Below are 22,335 nucleotides of genomic sequence, written 5' to 3'. Positions count from 1 at the left end.
ACGTGAACTTGTACAATCCAAATCTTCACCCAAATTAAACTTATTCACGCAGAAAATAGGGACATTTTGACCAGAAATTAGTTTAAATTTTCCAGGGTTTTCGAAGTAGCAGCGCTGAATTTTTTTCTATTAATGAAATGGGTTCAATTCGTTTTCTATTAAATGGATTGAAGGGTTTTGTTTTCTATTAAATGGAAAGGGAGCGGGTCGGGTTGGGGGTTGGGGGGGGGGCACTTGGGTCATCACGGAAAACATTAATAAAAGGTAATTAGTTTAGTTAATTTTATAAGCCAACTAATAAAAAATTGCCACGTGTTTAATGAAAAGCACAGAAAATAAGGGTATTTTAGAAATGCACATAGGTGGATGGTAAGTATTTGGAGGGAAATAAAAGGTGGATGGAGGGTATTTTTGCACCATTTTCAATAGTTCGAGGGTATTTTAGGCCCTTTTCCGTTTTCTTAATGATAATTAGTTATCTTAGTTTTTATTGTCATTTAATAATAACTCATGCGATGTCCTAAATTAATCAAAACCCTATAAAATAAAACACTTAAATCTAAAGATAATAAGTTTACAAACAAACAAAACTTATTTTGGGGCACTTTAAAAACCCCTTAAACGACGATCCAAACGTATAGATATACTTGATGCGTTGAGCCTACATTATTGTTCGCAGAAAAAGATATTAGGTTCTATATATAATATTGATATTCGGCTTTTTTAAACGCTAGTATCTTTGGTCAAAGTACGAAAAAATGTGAATTTCAAAACTATTCAAAAGAATAAAAGAAAAATTAGTAAACCCCTAATTTCAGTGCGCGTGTAAAAAGTGTAAATTTACACTATGGTCCTATTGTGCACTAATTAAGTGCGTAAAAGGCAGTTTGGTTACGTTTTTTTTTTTTTAGTGGGTTTTTTAGTGCCTTTTAACACTCTTTGGATTAAAAAAGTTGCGGACTCCTTATTAATAGTAGTAAAAGTAAAAATGGTGAGAGTGTGAGACTAATAATGCTAATACCAGGGTGAATATTATACTTCTAACTTATTGGTGCTCAGGAGCCAATTAAAGTGTCTGTCATTTGCAGTTCACTTGAATTCTTAAATTTTAAATTTTGAGGCATTATAAATTTTAAACCGTTATAAAATTTATAAATTTTAAATTTTGAATTTACTTTTGCCCTTTATTATTGGTGCCATTCAACATAGTAGAATTTAGGAGGACTTAAAAGATGTCACTATCACATTGATTAATAATATAAAATCAGTATCGTGGTCCATATCGTATGGGCCGTTATAATTTTGCTTGATGGTCAGCGTTTGCAGTTCGTTTTGTATTTTTCTAGGCTCAAAATATGTCCCTAATTAAGGTCTAGAAAACGAGTACATATACTTAGAAAAATTAGTGTTGATGAAGCAGAAAATCCTATGGCATGCATGTATTCTTCGTGTTTCTAAAGTTTTTGACACTCCACTCTTCCGCTGTTCAGGATAGGAACATAATCTTTACTATCTGAATTTAAAATCTAAAGAAGTACATATGCAATGAAGTCAATAGGATTCATAATTCTAACATATACTATATATATATATAAAATATTATTTTAATTTTATATATACAGTGCACTTTTTTCGAAAAAGAAAGTTCGGATGAACCCAATACATCCCTTAGCTCCGCTCCCAGCCGTGTGCATAAATTAAATTCTTGTGATAACCTAGGATTTTGGAACCTATCCATGTTTACTAAAGCTTCTTTATGTAAGCTTACCGAATTATAAGTGCATAAAATTGACAACTTTTCTGTACGTTACATTAGCCATGTTTCTCAATCTAATAAAAACAAGGCCACAACGCAACAACCAACACTTTTCCATTGACTAACACAGACCACATATTTTATTTGGTACAGAACCTTTTCGACAGACACATCTTAAATCACTCCTAGTACACAAGACAATGACTACATAAATGAGCACCTCAACCACACATGGAGTGCCCAAAAAAAAAAAAAAAAAAAAAAGGGGGGGGGGGGGGGGGGTGGTGGCCGTGCATCAAGCAGAGTGAATTTGAAATAAAAGTGACATTATGAATTTACTGAACTTGCTCTAGATTCGCCACAGTCAACACTGTCAATTTATTTTGGTCAAGGAGACGGTGACATTTGTAAACTCGGTTTTCTCTTTGGCCATGGAGTCAGAAAGAATTTCTTCATATTTTTTTGAACACTAAATCCATCAGTTTTGGACTAAATTGGCTCACAAGTAAAGGCTCAGCCACAGTTCTCATGCACCTTGACACACTGTAGCCACCATTATTCTCATTATCAGAAGCATTCCAATGGACTCTTGTAGATTCCAAACGATTAATGGTGAATGAACCTTCCTTCTCAACAAGGTACTTCACTTCTGCTGGTGATGGTGTATATTGAGGAATATTGAATGAATCCACTTTCTCTCCTTCTATCAACCCCTGCATTAATTCATATTTAATTTCAGGTTTTAACTTATATTACTCGTGTCAAATGTATTTCGACCAAAAAAAAGAAGATTTGAAATATCCCAACAAAAAAAAAAAAAAAATTACAATAACCTATTTTATAATATATCGTAAAGCAAATAATAGACGGAAATAAATAAATAAAATACGATTTTTTATAAGATTACTTCTCTGGTCCAACTTTTTGTATTCTTTGAGAAAATACACTGATGTCTCCAAAATTAAAAAAAAATTTGGTAAACTTTTTTTTTTGCAACATAGTGTTTTTTTCATAGGATTTGACTAACGATTGTGTCGTGTGTCAAGATTGGAAAAAAAAGAAAATATATTATATAGAACTTTTTTTTCCGTACAATAATGTAGGCTCGTTATAAATCAAGGATACGTAGAAAATCGGATCGTCATTTTTAGGGTTGAAAAAAGGTACTCATATTTTGTTTGGTGTAAGGTTATTTTAGTCAACTTTATATGTTGAGAAAATTAGTCGATTTATTTTCAAAAATTGAAACCGCGATAAATAAATTGACATTCACAGCTACATTACCTCGGTATTTTTACGTTGAAATCTATTGCGTATCATCATCTTATAAGTAAATAAAACTGAAAATTTCACGTCAATTTGGGGAAAAATTGAAATTGAATGGGATAAAAGGTATTTTTTTAAAAAATCGGCTCGGCCAAACCGTCTCATGGCGGTTTGTCCGCATAGATCTCGGAAAAATATGCAAGTTCAAAAAAAAAAAAACGCGTAAAACGGACGTCCGAGCGCAAAGTTATGACCATCTAAAGTTTGACCACTTTACAACCCTAGTTTTCTCCATATATTTTTTAGAATTATATTTATATTCAAAATAAAGTTATATCTTGATTAAAAAATAACACGCTTAAATTAAAATCTTAAAAAATAAAGCACCTAAAGTTTCCAAACAAAACTTGGTGATTTTTCAACCCCAAAATGACTATTCGAACGTCTAGTATCATTTCTTATGTATTATTCACATTATTGTACGAGAAAAAATATCGAATTCTATATAAAATATTGACGTTTCGGAGTCTTGACACACGACTAATCGTTGGTCAAAGTATGGAAAAAAAACACTAAGTTTTGTCAAACAAAACTTACTTCGCACCTTTTCAACCCCTAAATGACTATCCGAACGTCTACGTATCCTTGATATATTGGGCCTATATATACGCGAAAAAAAATATATGAGTTCTATATAAAATATTGACGTTTCGGAAGTCTTGACACATGACTAATCGTTGGTCAAAGTATGAAAAAAAAAACTAAGTTTTTTCAAACAAAACTTACTCGGCTTTTTTCAACCTCTAAAATGACGATCCGACGTCTTTATCCTTGATGTATTGGGCCTACATTATTGTACGCGAAAAAAATATCGAGTTTTATATAAAATATTGACATTTCGGAATCTTGAACACGACTAATCGTTGGTCAAAGTATAGAAAAAAAGACTAAGTTTTTTCAAACAAAACTTACTTCAAGCCTTTTCAACCCTAAAATGACGATCCGAACGTCCTAGTATCCTTGATGTATTGAGCCTACATTATTGTACCGAAAAAATATCGTGTTCTATAAAATATTGAAGTTTCGGAGTCTTGACACACGATTAATCGTTGGTCAAAGTATGAAAAAACACTTAAGTGTTGCAAAAAAAAAAAAAAAAAAAAAAAAGTTTACCAATTTTTTATTTTTTAGTGCTAGCTATAAATACGTATTTTGAAAATATTGCGCTGATACAAAAAAAAAAAAAAAAAAAAAAATCTTTAGCGCGATAAAATATTGCGCTAAAGCGATTCAATATCTCATTTTTTAAGGTATTTACTTAACTAAAACGTAATTTTTTTTTTGTTGGGGTATTTTTGATTCACTTGGTTTTTTATTGAGTCATTTTGGTTCCGGACCTCTTATATTCCCTCAGTCCCAATTTATTTGGCACCATTTTCTTTTTGGTCTGTTTAAAAAAGAATGTCACTTTATATATTTAGAAACAATTTAACTTTATAGAATGATTTACAACCACACATTTATATAAGATTTATTTTGATTCTAATCAAACAATTTCAAAAAACATTCTTTCTTTTCTAAACTATTGAAGAAAATCAAAATTCTTTATATAAATTGAGACGGAGGGAGTACGATACTAAACATTATCATGATGGAAGTTTCTACTGTTCTATCATTTCAGATTTTCTATGAGTTGTTGTACGTTAGTAGAGAAGAGGAGAGAACACATAAATACCTCTGGAGATGATTTTTTTTTCCAATAAGACATCTAAATTTTGTGGGGATCCTAACACCTCCCGAACCGATTTTAAATGAAATTAATATCACCTTTTTGCTGACGTGACAGAGAGAGTGATATACACTATCTTTAAGAGAGTGAGAGCTCAGCAAATCAAATTAAAAGATCTTTTTGCACGACTTTTTTTATTAAATTGATTTTTTAACTTTTTAAAAACTTTTTTCCTTTTTTCTTTTCTTTTTTCCTTTATCTTCCTCTTTCTTATGTTCTGTATCCATTTTTTTTCCTTTTGTCTTCTTTCCTTCGTCTGATTCTTTTTTTTTTTTTTTTGGTTTAGCCTTTGTCTTCTTCTCTATTATCCTTCATTGAGTCTTTATACCTTCATTGGTGAAGGTTCTTAAATGTTTTTTCTCTTTTTAATAGTCAACTTTGATGGAGTAAATTAGTAGGGGATGAAATGGGTGTGCTGAAGACAATGACTATGGTTGAGAGTGTACAAGAGTTTGAAGAGAGCGGGCCTAAGAAACTTTCCGATGAGCACAACTCCGGCGATCTCTTTTTCCGGTGATGCAGTGCAGATTTAAAAAAAAAAAAAAAAACGGAGCAAAAGAATGGAAAATAAAAATTTTCCTCCCGTTTTGTGTGTGAGTGTGTCATATATAAGTGTGTGTTGGTATAAAATCTCTATGTGGAGGGGAATTGAAGCGGCCATTTTTTGTTTGGGAGAAGGTTGGGGAAAATATTTAAGGTGGCAGGGAGGAAAAATTGGGGGGTGGACTTTTTTTTTTTTTAATAATTAATGAAAAATGGTCATTTTCTTCTTTTCTCTTATATTTTTTTTGGCACTTTGACACGTGGCAGTCAGTAATTGGTGCGTGAAGCTACTTTCTTGCTTCAAACTGAGACTGAGTTAAAAAGGGCATATTAATATAAGTTTGGTGATGTTTAAGGGGGTAATAGAACACCCGCAAAGTTTAGGTATCTTATTGAAAAAAGGTATCATCTCCAAGGGGTATTTATGTATTCTCTCTAGAGAAGAGATGAACTTAATTTGATGATGTAAAAAGGTTGTACACTTACTACCCTGTCAGTGCACAAAAAACTTAAATTCAAAGTTTTATAGGGGGCATTAAACCCGTCAACCGGTCCGGTTTAACCGGTTCAAATTGGTAACCGGACCGGTAAAATGGGAACCGGAACCGGTTGAACCGGTTAACCGTATATTTTTTACCGGTCCGGTTTCAATTTTTTTGAAACCGGAACCGGTTAAACCGGTGAAATTAATTTTTTTTTTTTAATATAGCCGTTGGGCTGGACGAGTGGACGTTATTGGACCGTTGGCAACGGTCCATTTGCAAAATGGCCGTTGCGAAACGGCCATTTACTCTTTTTTTTTTTCCCCCCAAACTTTTTTTTTTAACACTTTAACCCATCCCTCACCCTATATAAACCCTTCTTCATTTTCATTTTAATCCATACCAATTCACTCTTCTCTTCTCTCAAATCTCAATCTCTCAAATTATAGTTACTTTGCAACAATTAGCCACTTTAAATTTCTCTCAAATAAATATTATAAAGTCTTATTATAGTTTCAATTATTAATTTTGCAATTATAATATTGTTGGTGGAGTTAGTGATTTTGCAACAATCCGAAGTACCTTTGGTAGATTTGCAATTCTAGCCGCCTTCACTTTGTTGGAAATTAATCCGGCAATTTGGTACCTTCGTTCCAACTCTATCTTTATTTTTCGCAATTTAATTCTAGCAATTTAATTTGTTGCAATTTATTTTCTTGTGATTTATTTGAGTGTTATTTAAATTAATTCTATTTAATAATGGCAAAGAGATTTAGACGTGGTGCCTTAGTAGTAGTGGTATTGTTAGGGGTGGGCTTAATGAGGAAACATTTGTGGAAGAAACGCCTAATTTAGTTATTGATGTTGGTGGAAATAATTCACTTTTAGGTCATGAGGCAATGCAACAACATTTTATCGACACTTTTAATGAAATTGATGACGATGATGATGATGAAACACAAGCCCCCGAAAATCTCATAGAAGATACATGTCCTGCACAATCACATACACAAGACAAACCGCCTAGAACTCGAAAGCCAACCGCTAAAATTTGGAAATTTATGACTAAGGATAGGGAAAGCCAAACAGCTAATTATGTACCCTATATGGATAAATATTTGCTTTTAGGCAAAAAACTAGTAAGGATGGTGGAACGGGTACACTAAATGGTCATATGAGAAAGAAATATATGGATGTTTGGGGAGAGCAAACGGGTTCAAATGTGGGAGGTATTCAAATGACGATAGATCTACGAACCGGTAGAAATTTTAAGTATGACAAAAAAAAGAGCGTGTAGAAATAGCTAAAATGGTAGCTTATGATTGTTTACCATTTTCCTTTCCTTCGGGTTTGGGGTTTGTTACTTACATTCAACGTTGTTATAATCCGTTATTTGAGGATATTCCTAGAAGTACTTGTAGAGCGGATGTTATAGATTTGTATAAAAAATATATATTTTATTTGCGCCATGTATTTAATTCTTTAAATTGTAATGTTTCTCTTACCGCTGATTTAGGTCTTAGTCTTAACAAATTAGATTTTTTTTGCTATTACCATTGGGTTGATGACAATTGGATTATGCAAAAAAGAATTATAGCTTTTTATATGATGAAGGAAAAGGTCGTCACGATGGAAAATTTTTAGCGGATTCAATGTTTACTATTATGAGATTTTTTAATATTTATAGAAAAACACTTTGTATTGCTTTAGATAATGCTTCTAATAATACAAAGGCGATTGATCTTTTAAAAAGAGAATTAAACCCTCCGCTAAAAAATATTTTTCATGTGAGATGTAGTTGTCACATTTTAAATTTAATTGTTAAAGATGGTCTTGAGTGTTTTGACGATTCTATTCAAAAAGTTAGAGATGCGGTTGCGTTTCTTTTTTGTAATGCTAATAGGGGATGACTTAGAGATTTTAAGAATGCTTGTGTGGAAAATAACCTTAGACCTAGGAAAATTCAAGTAGAAATTGAGAATAGGTGAAACTATACTTACATTATGCTACAACAAGCATATGAGTGTAGGATTCCCATACAACAAGTTCACAACAAATATAATATTAATAGTGATGATTGGTTAAATTTTTCGCATTGGGAAGATGTTAAATAATGTATTGAACTCTTAGAAAATTTTTATAATGCAACTCTTGCTTTTTCTAAACAATTATATCCCACGGTAACCGGAATTTTAGCCTACTTAGCGGAAATAGCTAGAGTTTTACAAGAGTATAAATATAAACCCGGTTATCAAGCGGCTATTTTTGAAATGATAATCAAATTTAAGAAGTATTTTTTTTCCCATCCCAACTTTATTTATATTAGGTTCTCTGTTAAATCCTTGTTTAAAAGTGTCTTATACTAAAGCATTGGTTAGTCAAATTTATACATTTTTAGAAATTGAAGAGGGAGTTCGACCATCTTTAGCTGAAGCCGAACTCGCTATTGATGATAAGTTTAGAAAAGTTTTTACTCATTATTCTAATTTGGAAGAACGTGCTACACCCGTTACTCCACGCCCTACTACTTCTCAAAGTAGCAAAAAGGGCTTGTCGGGTTTATCGCATTTAAAAGTTTTACATTCACAAACCAACTCCTTCTTCTAGTGCAAACTTTGATGAATATAACTTTTATTTGATGCGGCAAAATGTGGATATCAAGGAACCGGATGAATTGGACGTCTTAGCATGGTGGAAGAAGTACAAGGCAAGTCATCCGATACTCTCAAGAATGGCTCGAGATATCCTTACGGTTCAAGTATCAACCGTGGCTTCGGAGAGCGCATTTAGCCAAGGAAGAAAGCAAATTGGAGACCATAGACACTCATTATCCGGCTTTAGCTTGCAAGTACTAGTGTGTATTCGCGATTGGATTAGATCGGAGCGACGCAATCAAAACTTAGAAGCGGAGGAAGGCGAAGAGGAAGAAATTGAAGATTTGATAGCAAGTGGACTGGACCAAATGGAAGACTTTGAAGATATCTCCATGACCGAATATGATATGGGGGAAATTAACGAAATGATTCATAATTGGTGATTTTATTATTCTACTATTTCTTTACAACTCATGTATTATTTGCAAGTTAAAAAAAAATTACAACTTGCAAATAAATGTTATCCAAGAATGAATAAAATATATGGCTCATTGAGCTTTCTTCTATTTACTTGTGTTCATATTTTTACTCATATTAAGTTAGGAATATACCTAAAATATACTAAGAATATACTTATAATATACATCTACTTAAATTAAAAACTAGAAAGTTATATACTTGAAAAATAATTAAAATATATTAAGAATATACTTATAAAATATATATATATATATATATATATATATATATATATATATATATATATACGTATATATAATTTATAAACTTAAAAAAAACACAAGCTATAAATAGCACAGTTATATATATATAAGGTTAAGTATATATAGTATACTTAAAGGAAGTTGGAGAAGGATTTGGTCCATGTTTTTTTAGTGGCGTGGCTTGTTCATTTTATACTAGACTTTTCCCTTCAAAGAGTTTGCATTTTATTATATTACAGTCTCATGTGGCTATCTCAAGTATGCTGATTTTCTACATTCCATTACTAACTAATTAAGCTGTTATACAAGTTACCTAAATAAAGAACAAAAAGAGTTTTTTTTTTTTTTGCCCTTTTTGAAAACTTGTGTTTGTTTAAGAACTCAAGAAGCTTTTTTTTTTTTTTTCAAAGAAAAGTTCTTGCTGACACTCACACTAACATTCTTTAAAATTCTTCTGACAGTCATATATATATATTTTTAAGAATACTTTTTTCAAAAGTTGCCAATCATATATTGACTGGTCTGTGGATAATGGGATAGTTTAACTTGTATATATATATATTAAAATAAAATTACTGTCACATTATTTTCACCAGTTATAGAGGAGTAACTAATAAGTTATTTTTATTATTTTTAAAATTATAAATCATATTTTTATGAAAATATACATATTAATATCTTTTAAGACTTGATAAAATAAGAATTTTTTACTATGTAAGTTAAAGTTTTGAATAAAATCATATATATAGATTAGTACTTAATAACATAACAATTGCATGACGTTATAATCCCATATGCCATGCAAAACCAAAGAACAAAAAAACTTGGAAAAAAGGTTGCAATCTCTCTTTACTAAATACTAAGATTAAGCACTTAAGGATATCTTTTTTCATATATATATATATATATTTATCATTCCTATATAATTGAGAAGAACAAAGGGAACATTTACATGGCAAGTACAAGTCCACCAAGTGTTATAAAAGCATATTACAAGCAATATGAAAAAGATTTTTCAAATTTTCTCAATTACCGTTCGGAGGAATTGATGAAAGGTGGTAAAATGGTTTTAACCTTTTTAGGAAGAGAAAGTGAATATCCTTCTAGCAAAGAATGTTGCTATATTTGGGAGCTTCTATCCACGGCCCTTTATGAATTGGTTGTTGAGGTAAACTTTTTGTCTCACACATAATAAGTTAATTAACTTTGGTTAGTTAGGTTAAATATACTTTTACCTCAACTTGCAATATTTACTAAGTATACATCTTTTTCTTCTTAGAAGAATAGTTAGTAGTCTATGTCCTGACAAAATTTGAGCAAACCAAGAGTAGGTAATCTTAAACTTTAATTCGTTTTGGCAAACAAAAAAACGCACAAACCCAAGCCCACAGTTGTTGTACCTATAGTACCGTTAATTAGGTGAATTATTTAAGGAGAGATAAATGATAATTTAGACAAAAGCTCTAATACTTAAGTTCAAATGTTTCTTTGCAAGAACCATAAAAGATAATTTAATGATATAGATAGTTGGATATAATACTAAGTTTCATCAAAATGAAACCTGTCAAATATTCGAACCGGACCGGACCGAATAACCGGTTATGGAACCGGCCGGTTTAGGTTAAAAAATCGAGACGCCCTGGTTCCGTTGTTGTTGTTGTTTCAAATCAAAACCGGAACCGGTCCGGTTCAAACGTTAAACCCCTTTTTAATTTTATTTTTTGTATAGTATATATATATTGTAGGTATATTTACATATGTTATATAAGTTTATAAGTAAAGTTTAAATATTTATCGACTAACATATAACGAAACAGTATATATAATACAATATATACGTGTATATATATATATATATATATATATATATATATATATATATATATATATATATATATATTAGTTATAATTAAGCCTTAAGTTATACTATATATACCTAAAATATAGTAAGAATATACTTATGTAGTATTATTACTATATTTTAGGTATATATAGTATAATAAGGCTTAACATATAACTAATATATATATATATATATATATATATATATATATAACTTATATAACCTAAGTATATTGATATATATAATAAGTATATTCTTACTATATTTTAGGTATATGTAGTATAACTTAAGGCTTAAGCATATAACTAATATATATATATATATATATATATATATATATATATATATACACGTATTCTTTGTCGACTTTTTAGCCTTGTTAGTCAGTAAATATTTAAACTTTACTTATAAACTTATATAACATATGTAAATATACCTACAATATACTAATAAATACTATAATATATATATACTATACAAAAAATAAAATTAAAAAAGGGTTTTGGATTTGTTTGAACCGGGACAGTTCCGGTTTTGGATTTGAAACGGTAAAACTCGAAAACCAAAGGCGGTTCCGATTTTTTAACCGGAAACCGCCGGTTCCGTGAATGCAGTCCGGTCCGGTTCGAACCGGTTGACAGGTTTAGGGGGCATGAAACTTAGTATTATATCCAACCATCTATATCATTAAATTATCTTTTATGGTTCTTGCAAAGAAACATTTGAACTTAAGTATTAGAGCTTTTGTCTAAATTATCATTTATCTCTCCTTAAATAATTCACCTAATTAACGGTACTATAGGTACAACAACTGTGGGCTTGGGTTTGTGCGTTTTTTTGTTTGCCAAAACGAATTAAAGTTTAGGAGGGGAGGGATTAAGTAATATTTTTGTTTTGGTTTGTGCTTTTTTCTTTCTTTTAATTGAATATATAGAGATGAATATGAGCTAATATATTTTAAGATTACCTACTCTTGGTTTGCTCAAATTTTGTCAGGACATAGACTACTAACTATTCTTCTAAGAAGAAAAAGATGTATACTTAGTAAATATTGCAAGTTGAGGTAAAAGTATATTTAACCTAACTAACCAAAGTTAATTAACTTATTATGTGTGAGACAAAAAGTTTACCTCAACAACCAATTAATAAAGGGCCGTGGATAGAAGCTCCCAAGTATAGCAACATTCTTTGCTAGAAGGATATTCACTTTCTCTTCCTAAAAAGGTTAAAACCATTTTACCACCTTTCATCAATTCCTCCGAACGGTAATTGAGAAAATTTGAAAAATCTTTTTCATATTGCTTGTAATATGCTTTTATAACACTTGGTGGACTTGTACTTGCCATGTAAATGTTCCCTTTGTTCTTCTCAATTAGATCAGGAACCTGATAAATAAAAGACAAAAAACAGAAAAAGATATCCTTAAGTGCTTAATCTTAGTATTTAGTAAAGAGAGATTGCAACCTTTTTTCCAAGTTTTTTTGTTCTTTGGTTTTGCATGGCATATGGGATTATAACGTCATGCAATTGTTATGTTATTAAGTACTAATCTGTAAGATGATTTTATTCAAAACTTTAACTTACATAGTAAAAAATTCTTATTTTATCAAGTCTTAAAAGATATTAATATGTAACTTTTCATAAAAATGTGATTTATAATTTTAAAAATAAGAAAAATAACTTATTAGTTACTCCTCTATAACTGGTGAAAATAATGTGACAGTGTAATTTTATTTTAACATGTCGATATATACAAGTTAAACTATCCCATTATCCACAGACCAGTCAATATATGATTGGCAACTTTTGAAAAAGTATTCTTAAAAAATTCTGTGACTGTCAGAAGAATTTTAAAGAATGTTAGTGTGAGTGTCAGCAAGAACTTTTCTTTGAAAAAAAAAAAATAAGAAAAAAAAAAAAAAAAAAAGCTTCTTGAGTTCTTAAACAAACACAAGTTTTCGAGAAAAAAAAAAAAACTCTTTTTGTTCTTTAATTAGGTAACTTGTATAACAGCTTAATTAGTTAGTAATGGAATGTAGAAAATCAGCATACTTGAGATAGCCACATGAGACTGTAACTGGAGTGAACAAAATGCAAACTCTTTGAAGGGAAAAGTCTAGTATAAAATGAACCAGCTACTCCACTAAAAAAACATGGACCAAATCCTTCTCCAACTTCCTTTCTCAAATCTTGTTGAAATTCCCCCAATGACTGGAAAATTGTGTTAAAATCATTGCCAGGAAGATCATTGAAGTGAAAATAAAACTCTGGTGTTTGAAGATTGTGTTTTTTTCGTTCTTTTTCGACGATTTTAACAAAATCTGATACCACCAAAAAAGTGTTTGCTCCAGAGGAACAACCCAAATCCGCAATGCATAAGGCTTCCGGGAAGAGGCTACAATAGAGATCACTCATGGCTTGCTCCAGTATTGGCTTTGTCATGAGAATCACCTTTCTCTGTTCATAAAAAAGAATCAGAAAGAAGGTTAATTCCAAAATATTTTAAGGAACTATGTGCCCGTTTGGATTAGCTGAAAAAAGTGGCTTTTAAGTATAAGTGCTTAAAGTATTTTTTAAGTGCTGAAAGTTATTTTATAAATAAGCAGTTACGTGTTTGGATAAAAGTGCTTAAAGGGTTTTTAGAAGTAAGGGTAATATTGAAATTAATAGAAAATATAAGGGATAAAAGGGTAAAATAGTTGGTCAAACCAAAATGGCTTTTAAGCCAAAAAAAAAAAAATAATAAGTTGGGGTTGAGCAACTTCTTGATTTTGGCTTATTTTAAGCACTTTTTAACTTAATTTAAAAGCTGGTTTGACTAACTTATAAGCCAATCCAAACGGGCTCTATGTATTAAAATTCAGAGTTTAATAACTATTGTACATTAACATGTCTATGATTATTTTATACTATTAGATCACCAAAAAGATAATTACAAGTTATGTTGCTCGAATTCTTAAAGAATATTGTCGGTGTATGTCGGATCCTCCAAAAACCATATATTTTTTAAGGATCCGACATAGGTCTATACAAATAATTTTTTTACGGTCCGAGCAACATAGCCTATGAGTAACTAACCATGATAAGTAAGAATATAAGCTTTATAGTGATGATTCGCGGTGTAAACAAGATTTATACTACTATCGAGTAACTTAAAAGGCAACTGTGTACGTGATTTTATATCTGAACATATTAGTTCCTAGTAATGATTCCATGCATTGATAATCCACGTTAATAATTACCTGAACCAAAGAATTGTTGGCATAGCTACTGTCTCCAATCCCTCCATTCATGTGAAGAACTTCAACAACCTTCATTTTCTTTTTTTCTTGATTGATCTTTCTGTCTGTTTTTTTTTTTTTTTTTTTTTTTTTTATTTATAATGTGGGATATATATCACTCTTTGCTTGATAGAGTCTAGATAATGTTCATCCATTTATAGGAGGCTGCTACTGAAGTTTGTCCAGTGAACTTCCAATATTGTCCCTGACAGAGATGGCTCTATGAAATAAGTGGGTCCAAAACTATATTTTGATTTTTGGACATGCAGAAGGCTTTAACTTATTTAAAAAGTTCTTATATATTTTTATTTGTATTTATTATTCTATGATATGCAAAGTTGTTAACTGTTTGTTTTATTCTTTTGATGTTTATTTTTCAGTCAACAATACCAATTCATTTACTTTTTTCTTGATACATTATTGATCTCATGTAAAAATTAATTTTACTAATTTTAATTTCCAAAAATTCTTTGATCAGTTAACCTACAACTCAGTAACTACATTTGGTCGAAAAGATTTACTTCTAGTTAATACTTAGTAATAAATTATATATAAATAGGAGTAATTTTGTGGGATGAGACATACAATGACATCCCAGAAATTATTTTATCCCACCTTCTATATGGGATAACTTGTCCCATCATTTATACTAAAATAGTGGGGTAAAATAATATTGTGACTAAATAATAACCCCTCCGATCCGATTCATAATAAGTGTCCACTTAGCCTTTTTATGTTGGTTCAAATTAAAATTAGCATCCACTCACATAATCAAGAAGGAATTAATTATTTTCTTCTAAATTTACCCCTATTTAGATAAGTGAGTTTTTATCTAATAAAAAAACTATATTAACTATGTAGTATTTAATGAAGGGTAGTTTAGTTAAAATACCAATTTTTTTCTAAGAACTAATATTTTCTTAAGGGGTGTGCTAAAGACAAAATTGACACATATTTTAAACCAGACGAAATACCCATTATTTAAATACAGAATAAAATAATCCCATAAAATATCTCGGGATTATTATCCTTATCCCATGACTAACACTATGGGTGAGCTTCCCTTGCAGAGTTGCAGGTCCTTCATACACTATCTGGCGGACATTATGTGTGCTATTAGATTCTCTGGCGTCCATTGTCCCAAAAATATTTATGAGAAATTAAAACCTCAAACATACACTACTAGAAAAGCGCGAATTACATGGGAATTTTTATTAGGATTATATATGAAAATTCGCAAGTAACTTAGTTTCCTGCGGATTTTTCTACCAAAAAAATTCAAAGAAAAAACCTTCGTGGGTAATTATTACTTGCGAATTATAAATTCTTCAGATAATTTACCTGGGGATTTTGATTCTGCAGGTAAGTTGCTTGCGGAAAATACTAAAAATTTGATAAAAATTCGTGAAAGAAGGAATTCTCATGCGGATTTTTTCGCAAGTCCGCATGAAAAAATCCAGAGATATTTTGGAAAAAGAAATTTGTGGAAATAAAATTTAATCATTAATTCTTTTTGTTATTTTTAATTTCTCCATACGTATTTTTTTAATTGAATTATACACTGTTTATTTAATCTTTTATTTAATCACTTCATACTAATAACTATTGTTTTTGTTGACAACACCACAAACCCCCAATATTGAAACTTACACCACAACCCTCCAGTATTGAAACTTTCACCACAACTCCCCAATATTGAAACTTACATCCACAGTTTTTGTTGACAACACCACAAACCCTAATATTGAAACTTACACCCACACACAACCTCAAACCCTGGTAGTTTAAAGGGTGAGTGTAGAATTGACCACAGTTATATTGAAACTTACACCCACACACAACCTCAACCCCCGAAATTTGAACAGACAGACCAGAACAACTAAAAAGCCCTACCCTAACCCCTAACTACATCCTAACAGTCAATCCCACACTCACCCTTTAAACTACCGGAAGAACCACTTTAGTAGTACAACACGGTAACTACTCCTTATAAATGCCAACACCTTATAGCCTTCATCTGATGTGGTACATGAAATGACCAGTCGATTTACAACGATGCTCTCCCCTCTTCCAAATAAAAAATTGTAAAGATATTTATTTTCTCTATTTTCTGTTGGGAATTCACACTAACTGTTGGGAATTCACACTAAACATTCTTGTAATATGATTCAACTCTAAATATATTTTGTATTTCAAAATAAAAAACGTATATCCCATATACTATGAAAATTCTACGCTTACACCTCCTATGAGATATATTTGTCACCACGTATATTAAAATAGGCAATTAAATTATACATGAAAAGATTTTATTTATTTTTATGAAATTCAGAAAAGATGATAAATATTTTAGTTGAAAAATCTTTATTCACGTCTTTGATAGAATATGTATCTTTTAAAACTCTTAAATAAGAAATAATTAAGAATTAAATAACTTAATAAGATGATAAGAATTTTTACGTATTTGACAAAATATTTTTATTTGATTTACAAGACAAAGATATAACGAACGTAAGTTTGTCTCTATGTAAGAACAAGCATAAATTCCGATAGTTTATTAATTCCAGCATGATTTGCTCTAGGTTTTATAACTTTTGTTATTGGTACGACTATGACTTCTTATTTATTTATTGTAGTGCCTCCACTTTTGGCTCTATATATATCATTCAATTAAGTCACTTTAGATAGTATATCATACGTGTGCTGTGTGAACTAAAGTCATTATAAGTAAACAGTATGATGACATCATCAATGTAATCACTCCATTATCGTTGTCATTGTTAATATAACCTGATGGAGATTCATTACAAAAACTCAACCGATGCTAAAGCATAACTACGGGAAACAAAATAAAATTTGCGAATCTCCTTGCCAAGGAGGGAGCTCGGAAGAAATACTTTTGGGACTTATAACCAAACATGTTAGGAACTATTTTTAAACGTTAAATAATGCGATGTACTAGTAATCTGATATATATATATATGAAAAACTACTGAACTATCACAGAGCTCTAAAAGCTCCCACTAGCTTTTAATTACTTTTTTTGTCTTTTATTAAGTATTCACTTAACAAAAACTGTATGTGATGTAAGCACACAACGTAATATATATTCTATTCTATCTATTGAACCAAAATAAAAAGATAGTAATTATATTGACAACGTTAAGAGGGTTGAATCTTGATTTTAAAACATTAACGACGGACTTGGTAGGTATAAAAAACATAAATTACGGCAATTTGATTTCATCATTATTTGCTGTAGTCTTTTTTTTTTTTTTCCTTTAATTATATAAACCTTATAATTTATTACCTTGACTTTCACTTTATGCATCATCTTTAGATAATGTATCATACGTACTCTGAAGTGATGTCAATATAGTGCACTTATTTTTACAGTAAAATTATGTCAGCAAGATGTACTCATTATTATTGTTATCATTGTTTTTTGTTAATTATTAACCTGATGGAGACAAAAAGACCAAAGTAGATCATTAGTCGGCATTATATATAAAATAAAAGATCTTTAGTCAGCCGCTTTTGTAATTAAGCAATCACCCAACTTTTGAGAGACAACTCATTAACTTAAACACACACGAGACTCACAAAAGAATTTTAAATTTGAAATTATTATCGATATCTTCATAATTTTTTGAATATAACGTTGTGCAATTGATTAACAGTTTTTCTTTGTTATAACTAGAGTCAAATTCAAGATTTGGAGTTGATAAAACATTTCGACAATAACCTAAAGTTAACTTTTGTAATTGAGCAATCACCTAACTAAATTTTGAGAGATAGCTCATTAACTTAAACAGATACAAGACTCACGAGAGAATTTTAAATTTGAAATTGTTATTGATATCTTCATAATTTTTTGAATATAACGTTGTGCAATTGATTAATACTTTATCTTTTTTATAACTTGAGTCAAATTCAAGACTTGTAGTTGATGGAACATTTCGATAATAACCTAAAGTTAACTTTTGTAATTGAGCAATCACCTAACCAAATTTTGAGAGACAGCACATTAACTTAAACAGACACGAGACTCACGAGAGAATTTTAAATTTGAAATTGTCATTGATATCTTCATAATTTTCTGAATATAACGTTGTGCAATTGATTAACAGTTTATCTTTGTTACAACTAGAGTCAAATTCAAGATTTGGAGTTGATAGAACATTTCGATAATAACCTAAAGCTAATATACAATAATAATTAGGTTTACAATTATCAAATATTTAATAATTTTTAATATATTATAAGATCTAAGCAAAAATTACTAAATCCATTCAATCAAATTACTAAATTCATGTAAACTATTACGTTATCATCTAAATTCGCCACTTATCACGAGAGGGCAATTCATACGACTGCCCTTATTTTGGGGTGGTCTTTAATTTTTGCCCCTCAAATTTGAAATCTTTAACTTTTGCCCTTTGCTAAAAATTTCTTGTTTTCGGATTTGAACCCCCGCTCAGTCAAAACAATTTTAAGAAAAATTCGCAAGGTAGAGTTTGGATTCGCAAGGCAGAATTTTAGCTTCAGGCCAAGGCAGAATTTTGAGGCAGAGTTTTGCATGCAAAATTCTACCTTAATACCAACAATTAGTGCTAAAATTGCAAAGACAGCACCACCAAATGGTGCTCCGACAATAATGCCTATACTACTAGATTTCTTTTACTCTGCGGATGCCCCTAGAGAACAGCATACACATTGACTCACACTTCTAACTATCAACTTCACTAAGTTGAAACACTAAGATGCAGTTCCGTAGTGTTCCAAACAATAATTTGAATTTTCACCAGTCAATTTATGCCTGTACCTTCAGGCCAAAACCCTGCCTTACAGTAGAGTTTTACATGCAAAATTCTGCTTTAAGGTATAGTTTTGAAGGTAAAACTCTGTCTTGCGAATCTAGACATCTGCCTTGCAATTTTTTTTTTTTTTTTTTTAACTAAGTTAGGTTCGAACCCAGAACCTCGGGTTGTTAAGCGAAGGACAAAAATTAAAGACCACCAATTTGAAGGGCAAAAATTAAAGACCACCAAAAAAAGGATAATCCACGCAAACAAAGATCACAAGATACATGCATGCCCTGCAATTCGCCAAGCAAACAACAAACTTGAACTTGGGTTTTAAAATGTGACACGGTTTTAAAAATTTTGGGTTTGGTTGGTTAGATATTGTCATAATATTAAAAAAATGCTTGTGTCAGTTTAAGTTGGTAATTAAAAGATTCAGAAGAATAAATATATCAATGAAAAATGACAATTGAGTTAGGCGAATTGGATCATGACACATTACTCAAACCCAAATTAATGTATCCATCTTGGCTCAAGCAAATTTTTGACAGCTTATTGACGCAACGCTTTCAACCTACCAAAATTTAGCACAACACGGACATTTGATAACCAGAAATCTAAATACTTTAGAAATCTATCTCGTAAAAATAGTTAAATCTCTGGAAGGTCATTAAACTTAAAAAGCATTGTCATCAAAACAAGTGATATAATTAAACAGACCACAAAATGTAGTAATTAAGTTTGTTGATGCTAAACTATAAGAAATTAATTGATCTAATCGTCAAATAGACCGAACAAGGCTTCTTCTTCCTCAGATTCTTCAGCTGCTTCTTCCTTCTTATCTTGATTTGTGTCAACAACATCACCTTGAGAAGCAGCAGATTCAGCGGCTGTCGCAGTTGCAACTGCGAACTTGCTAGGATCCCACAGTAATTTAGCAACGAAGAAAAAAGATTCAGCGTTAATAGACAAAATACTAACAAGAAAAAGATTTACTTAATGTTGCATTACATTCTCAGCAAACTAACATAGACTTTGAGCATTTATAGTTAATAATCTGGTAAAAATGGTAAGGGAGGTCATGTAAAAAAGATTCAGCTTTAATAGAACAAATACTAACAAGAAAAATAAAAAGATTTATTTAATGTTGCATCACATTCTTAGCAAAATAACATAGAATTTAAACATTTGTAGTTAATAATCTGGTAAAATGTCAAGGGAAGTCATGTTAAAATTTGATTATACTGTTAGCGTATATCTAGGTGGTATCTTATACACAAGAACTAGAAAAAACTGGAGTGGAAATAATACCTTAATTATGTAATCATAAGGCATTTTGGAGAGCAAATTAATTTATTGGCAGTAAGTTAGCAAACCCACCTATTTGGAGACAAAAATAGAGAAAAAGAAATATAGTAGTATACATTACCAGTTTAAGATTCGTGCCAAAATTAGAAAGGATTGAATCTGTATAAATATACTACGTAGCACCATCTTTTTTAACAGGTGTATCACGATAAAAGGCGTTGAAGTACTAAGCCAACAACCTAATCAAGTCACTTATCAGTAAATCTAAGCACTAACTAAGTAACTAGTGATCTGATAAAAATGATAACAAACAATACTGTTGATCACAATGGAAACATAGGTCGACATTTCGCGTATTTTAGTAGTGAGTTAAAATTTATTCGTACTGACAGTGTATACTACTTAAATTCGAACAAAGGAGTGAATTACCTTGAGATACTCCTTGACTTGTTCAGCTTGTGGATATGAATACTCACTCTCAACAGCAACAGCCAAAACATTCTTGTAAGCATTGATGAACATGTGAGGTGCAGCTGCAAGTGTAGGGTAAGAAGCAGCCAAAGACAAAGTAGTAACCATTGAAACTCCAGTAGCAAATTTCTCAACAAGATCATCTTCTGTAAGGTCCAAAACTGCTGGGCTGAATACTGAACCATTATCATATACAGAAACAACTATAAGCCCATAAGAGAATGGCCTTATTCCAAGCTTGGCTAATAGGGCTGCTTCTGATGAGCCCACTTTTTCACCTTTCTTGATGAGTTCCACCGGTGTTACGATTTCGACTGTTCCCCTGTTGATCTTTGTGGGAATGTTTAGTACCTACATATCATAAAATAATACCTTGGGTGATATAGTTTATAAAATAGCAAGCAAATGTATAGATTTTTAATATTTATACTTAAATATACATATACTATACGTGTAATATGCAAATTAGTGTATAGACTTTATATATCTAAACTACTGCCGGTAATTTAGTTTGACCGAAGGTACATTTACGTAAAATAATTTAACTTGTATAGATTAAGAGTGAAACAATTTTTTAAAACTATCAAAGCATCTGAATAAAAATGTTAGATTAATAACCTGAAAGTAAAGCATGTTACAGCGGGTTAACGTACACCAATATATCAGTGCGTATAAGGAAAATATACTGTTAAGAACCTGAAAGAAGGAAGTTTGAGAAGGATCAAGGCCAGTGTTGCCAGGAGGGACAATCACATCAACTGGAGCAACTAAGCCAACACGTGCAGGAGCTCCAATCTGTTTGCAATGACAAAACATTTAAATAATAAAAAAGTGAGTTTTACAAATTTAAGTTAGTATACAGTGAGTAATCAAGCATCTAATTATTATATAACGTGTATAATTTCAATAAACTTAATTATACACTACGTATTTATAGTGATAGCTACCAAATGTTACGATTAGGCGTGTGAAATATTTTTTAGCAGGAAGACAAAATCTTAAGATGTCATTTAAATTTAATGAATTCCTTGAAGATATTTATAATACCTTTTAGAAATTTTACACATGCATATTACATCTATGGTACAAGCAAAAAATGATGGGTGCAACTGAACCAAAACTAAACAGTTTAGATCTGCTCATGACTACATGAAAATTAGGGGGAAAACAGATCAAGGCAGAATTTTTATGAAATCTAATACATATCAAGGTACAGCAAAAAACACACAGTATGAGATTGTGAAGGTATTTGCGATACAAATGATATAAGGAATACACATGAGGGATTTCTAGGGGAAAATAATGTAACCTTATATTAACTTTAAAGATGCAGAAACCTACAAACTAAACAATATAGTATAATAAGAGATAAATATCAACAATTGGGGAATGTTTTACCTTGTATTTTGCGACTTCTTCCTTTATTTCCTTTAGATCACCCTTTGTGAAGATCAAACCAACGTTTCCCTAATATG

At 30.8% G+C, this 22,335-nt stretch overlaps 2 protein-coding genes across 3 annotated transcripts in view; both read right to left on the bottom strand.

Annotated features, from left to right (window-relative positions):
- Nucleotides 1-14,397, bottom strand: part of LOC132046314 (S-adenosyl-L-methionine:benzoic acid/salicylic acid carboxyl methyltransferase 2) — an 82,324-nt gene extending 67,927 nt beyond the window's left edge. Inside the window, exons 1-2 of the mRNA XM_059436909.1 lie at nt 14,238-14,397; nt 13,048-13,452 (exon numbers count right to left, since the gene is read on the bottom strand). Of these exons, the coding sequence (XP_059292892.1) occupies nt 13,048-13,452; nt 14,238-14,312 (480 nt within the window). The 5' untranslated portion in view covers nt 14,313-14,397. The remainder of the gene's footprint in view (nt 1-13,047; nt 13,453-14,237) is intronic.
- LOC132046324 (large ribosomal subunit protein uL10-like) overlaps nt 1-22,335 on the bottom strand; it is a 69,412-nt gene that overhangs the window by 46,099 nt on the left and 978 nt on the right. The window contains exons 2-5 of one of the 2 annotated variants that reach the window (XM_059436929.1): nt 22,259-22,327; nt 21,557-21,655; nt 20,820-21,211; nt 19,690-20,006 (exon numbers count right to left, since the gene is read on the bottom strand). In XM_059436929.1, the coding sequence (XP_059292912.1) occupies nt 19,856-20,006; nt 20,820-21,211; nt 21,557-21,655; nt 22,259-22,327 (711 nt within the window). In that variant the 3' untranslated portion in view covers nt 19,690-19,855. Of the gene's footprint in view, nt 1-19,689; nt 20,007-20,818; nt 21,212-21,556; nt 21,656-22,258; nt 22,328-22,335 lie in introns of those variants that run through there. The other variant, XM_059436921.1, reaches the window with a different exon arrangement.

The sequence above is a fragment of the Lycium ferocissimum genome, chromosome 1 (assembly GCF_029784015.1).
Source record: "Lycium ferocissimum isolate CSIRO_LF1 chromosome 1, AGI_CSIRO_Lferr_CH_V1, whole genome shotgun sequence".
Taxonomy (NCBI): Eukaryota; Viridiplantae; Streptophyta; class Magnoliopsida; order Solanales; family Solanaceae; genus Lycium; species Lycium ferocissimum.
Note: the sequence above shows the minus strand (reverse complement) of the source record. Positions and strands in the feature narration are given on the sequence as shown.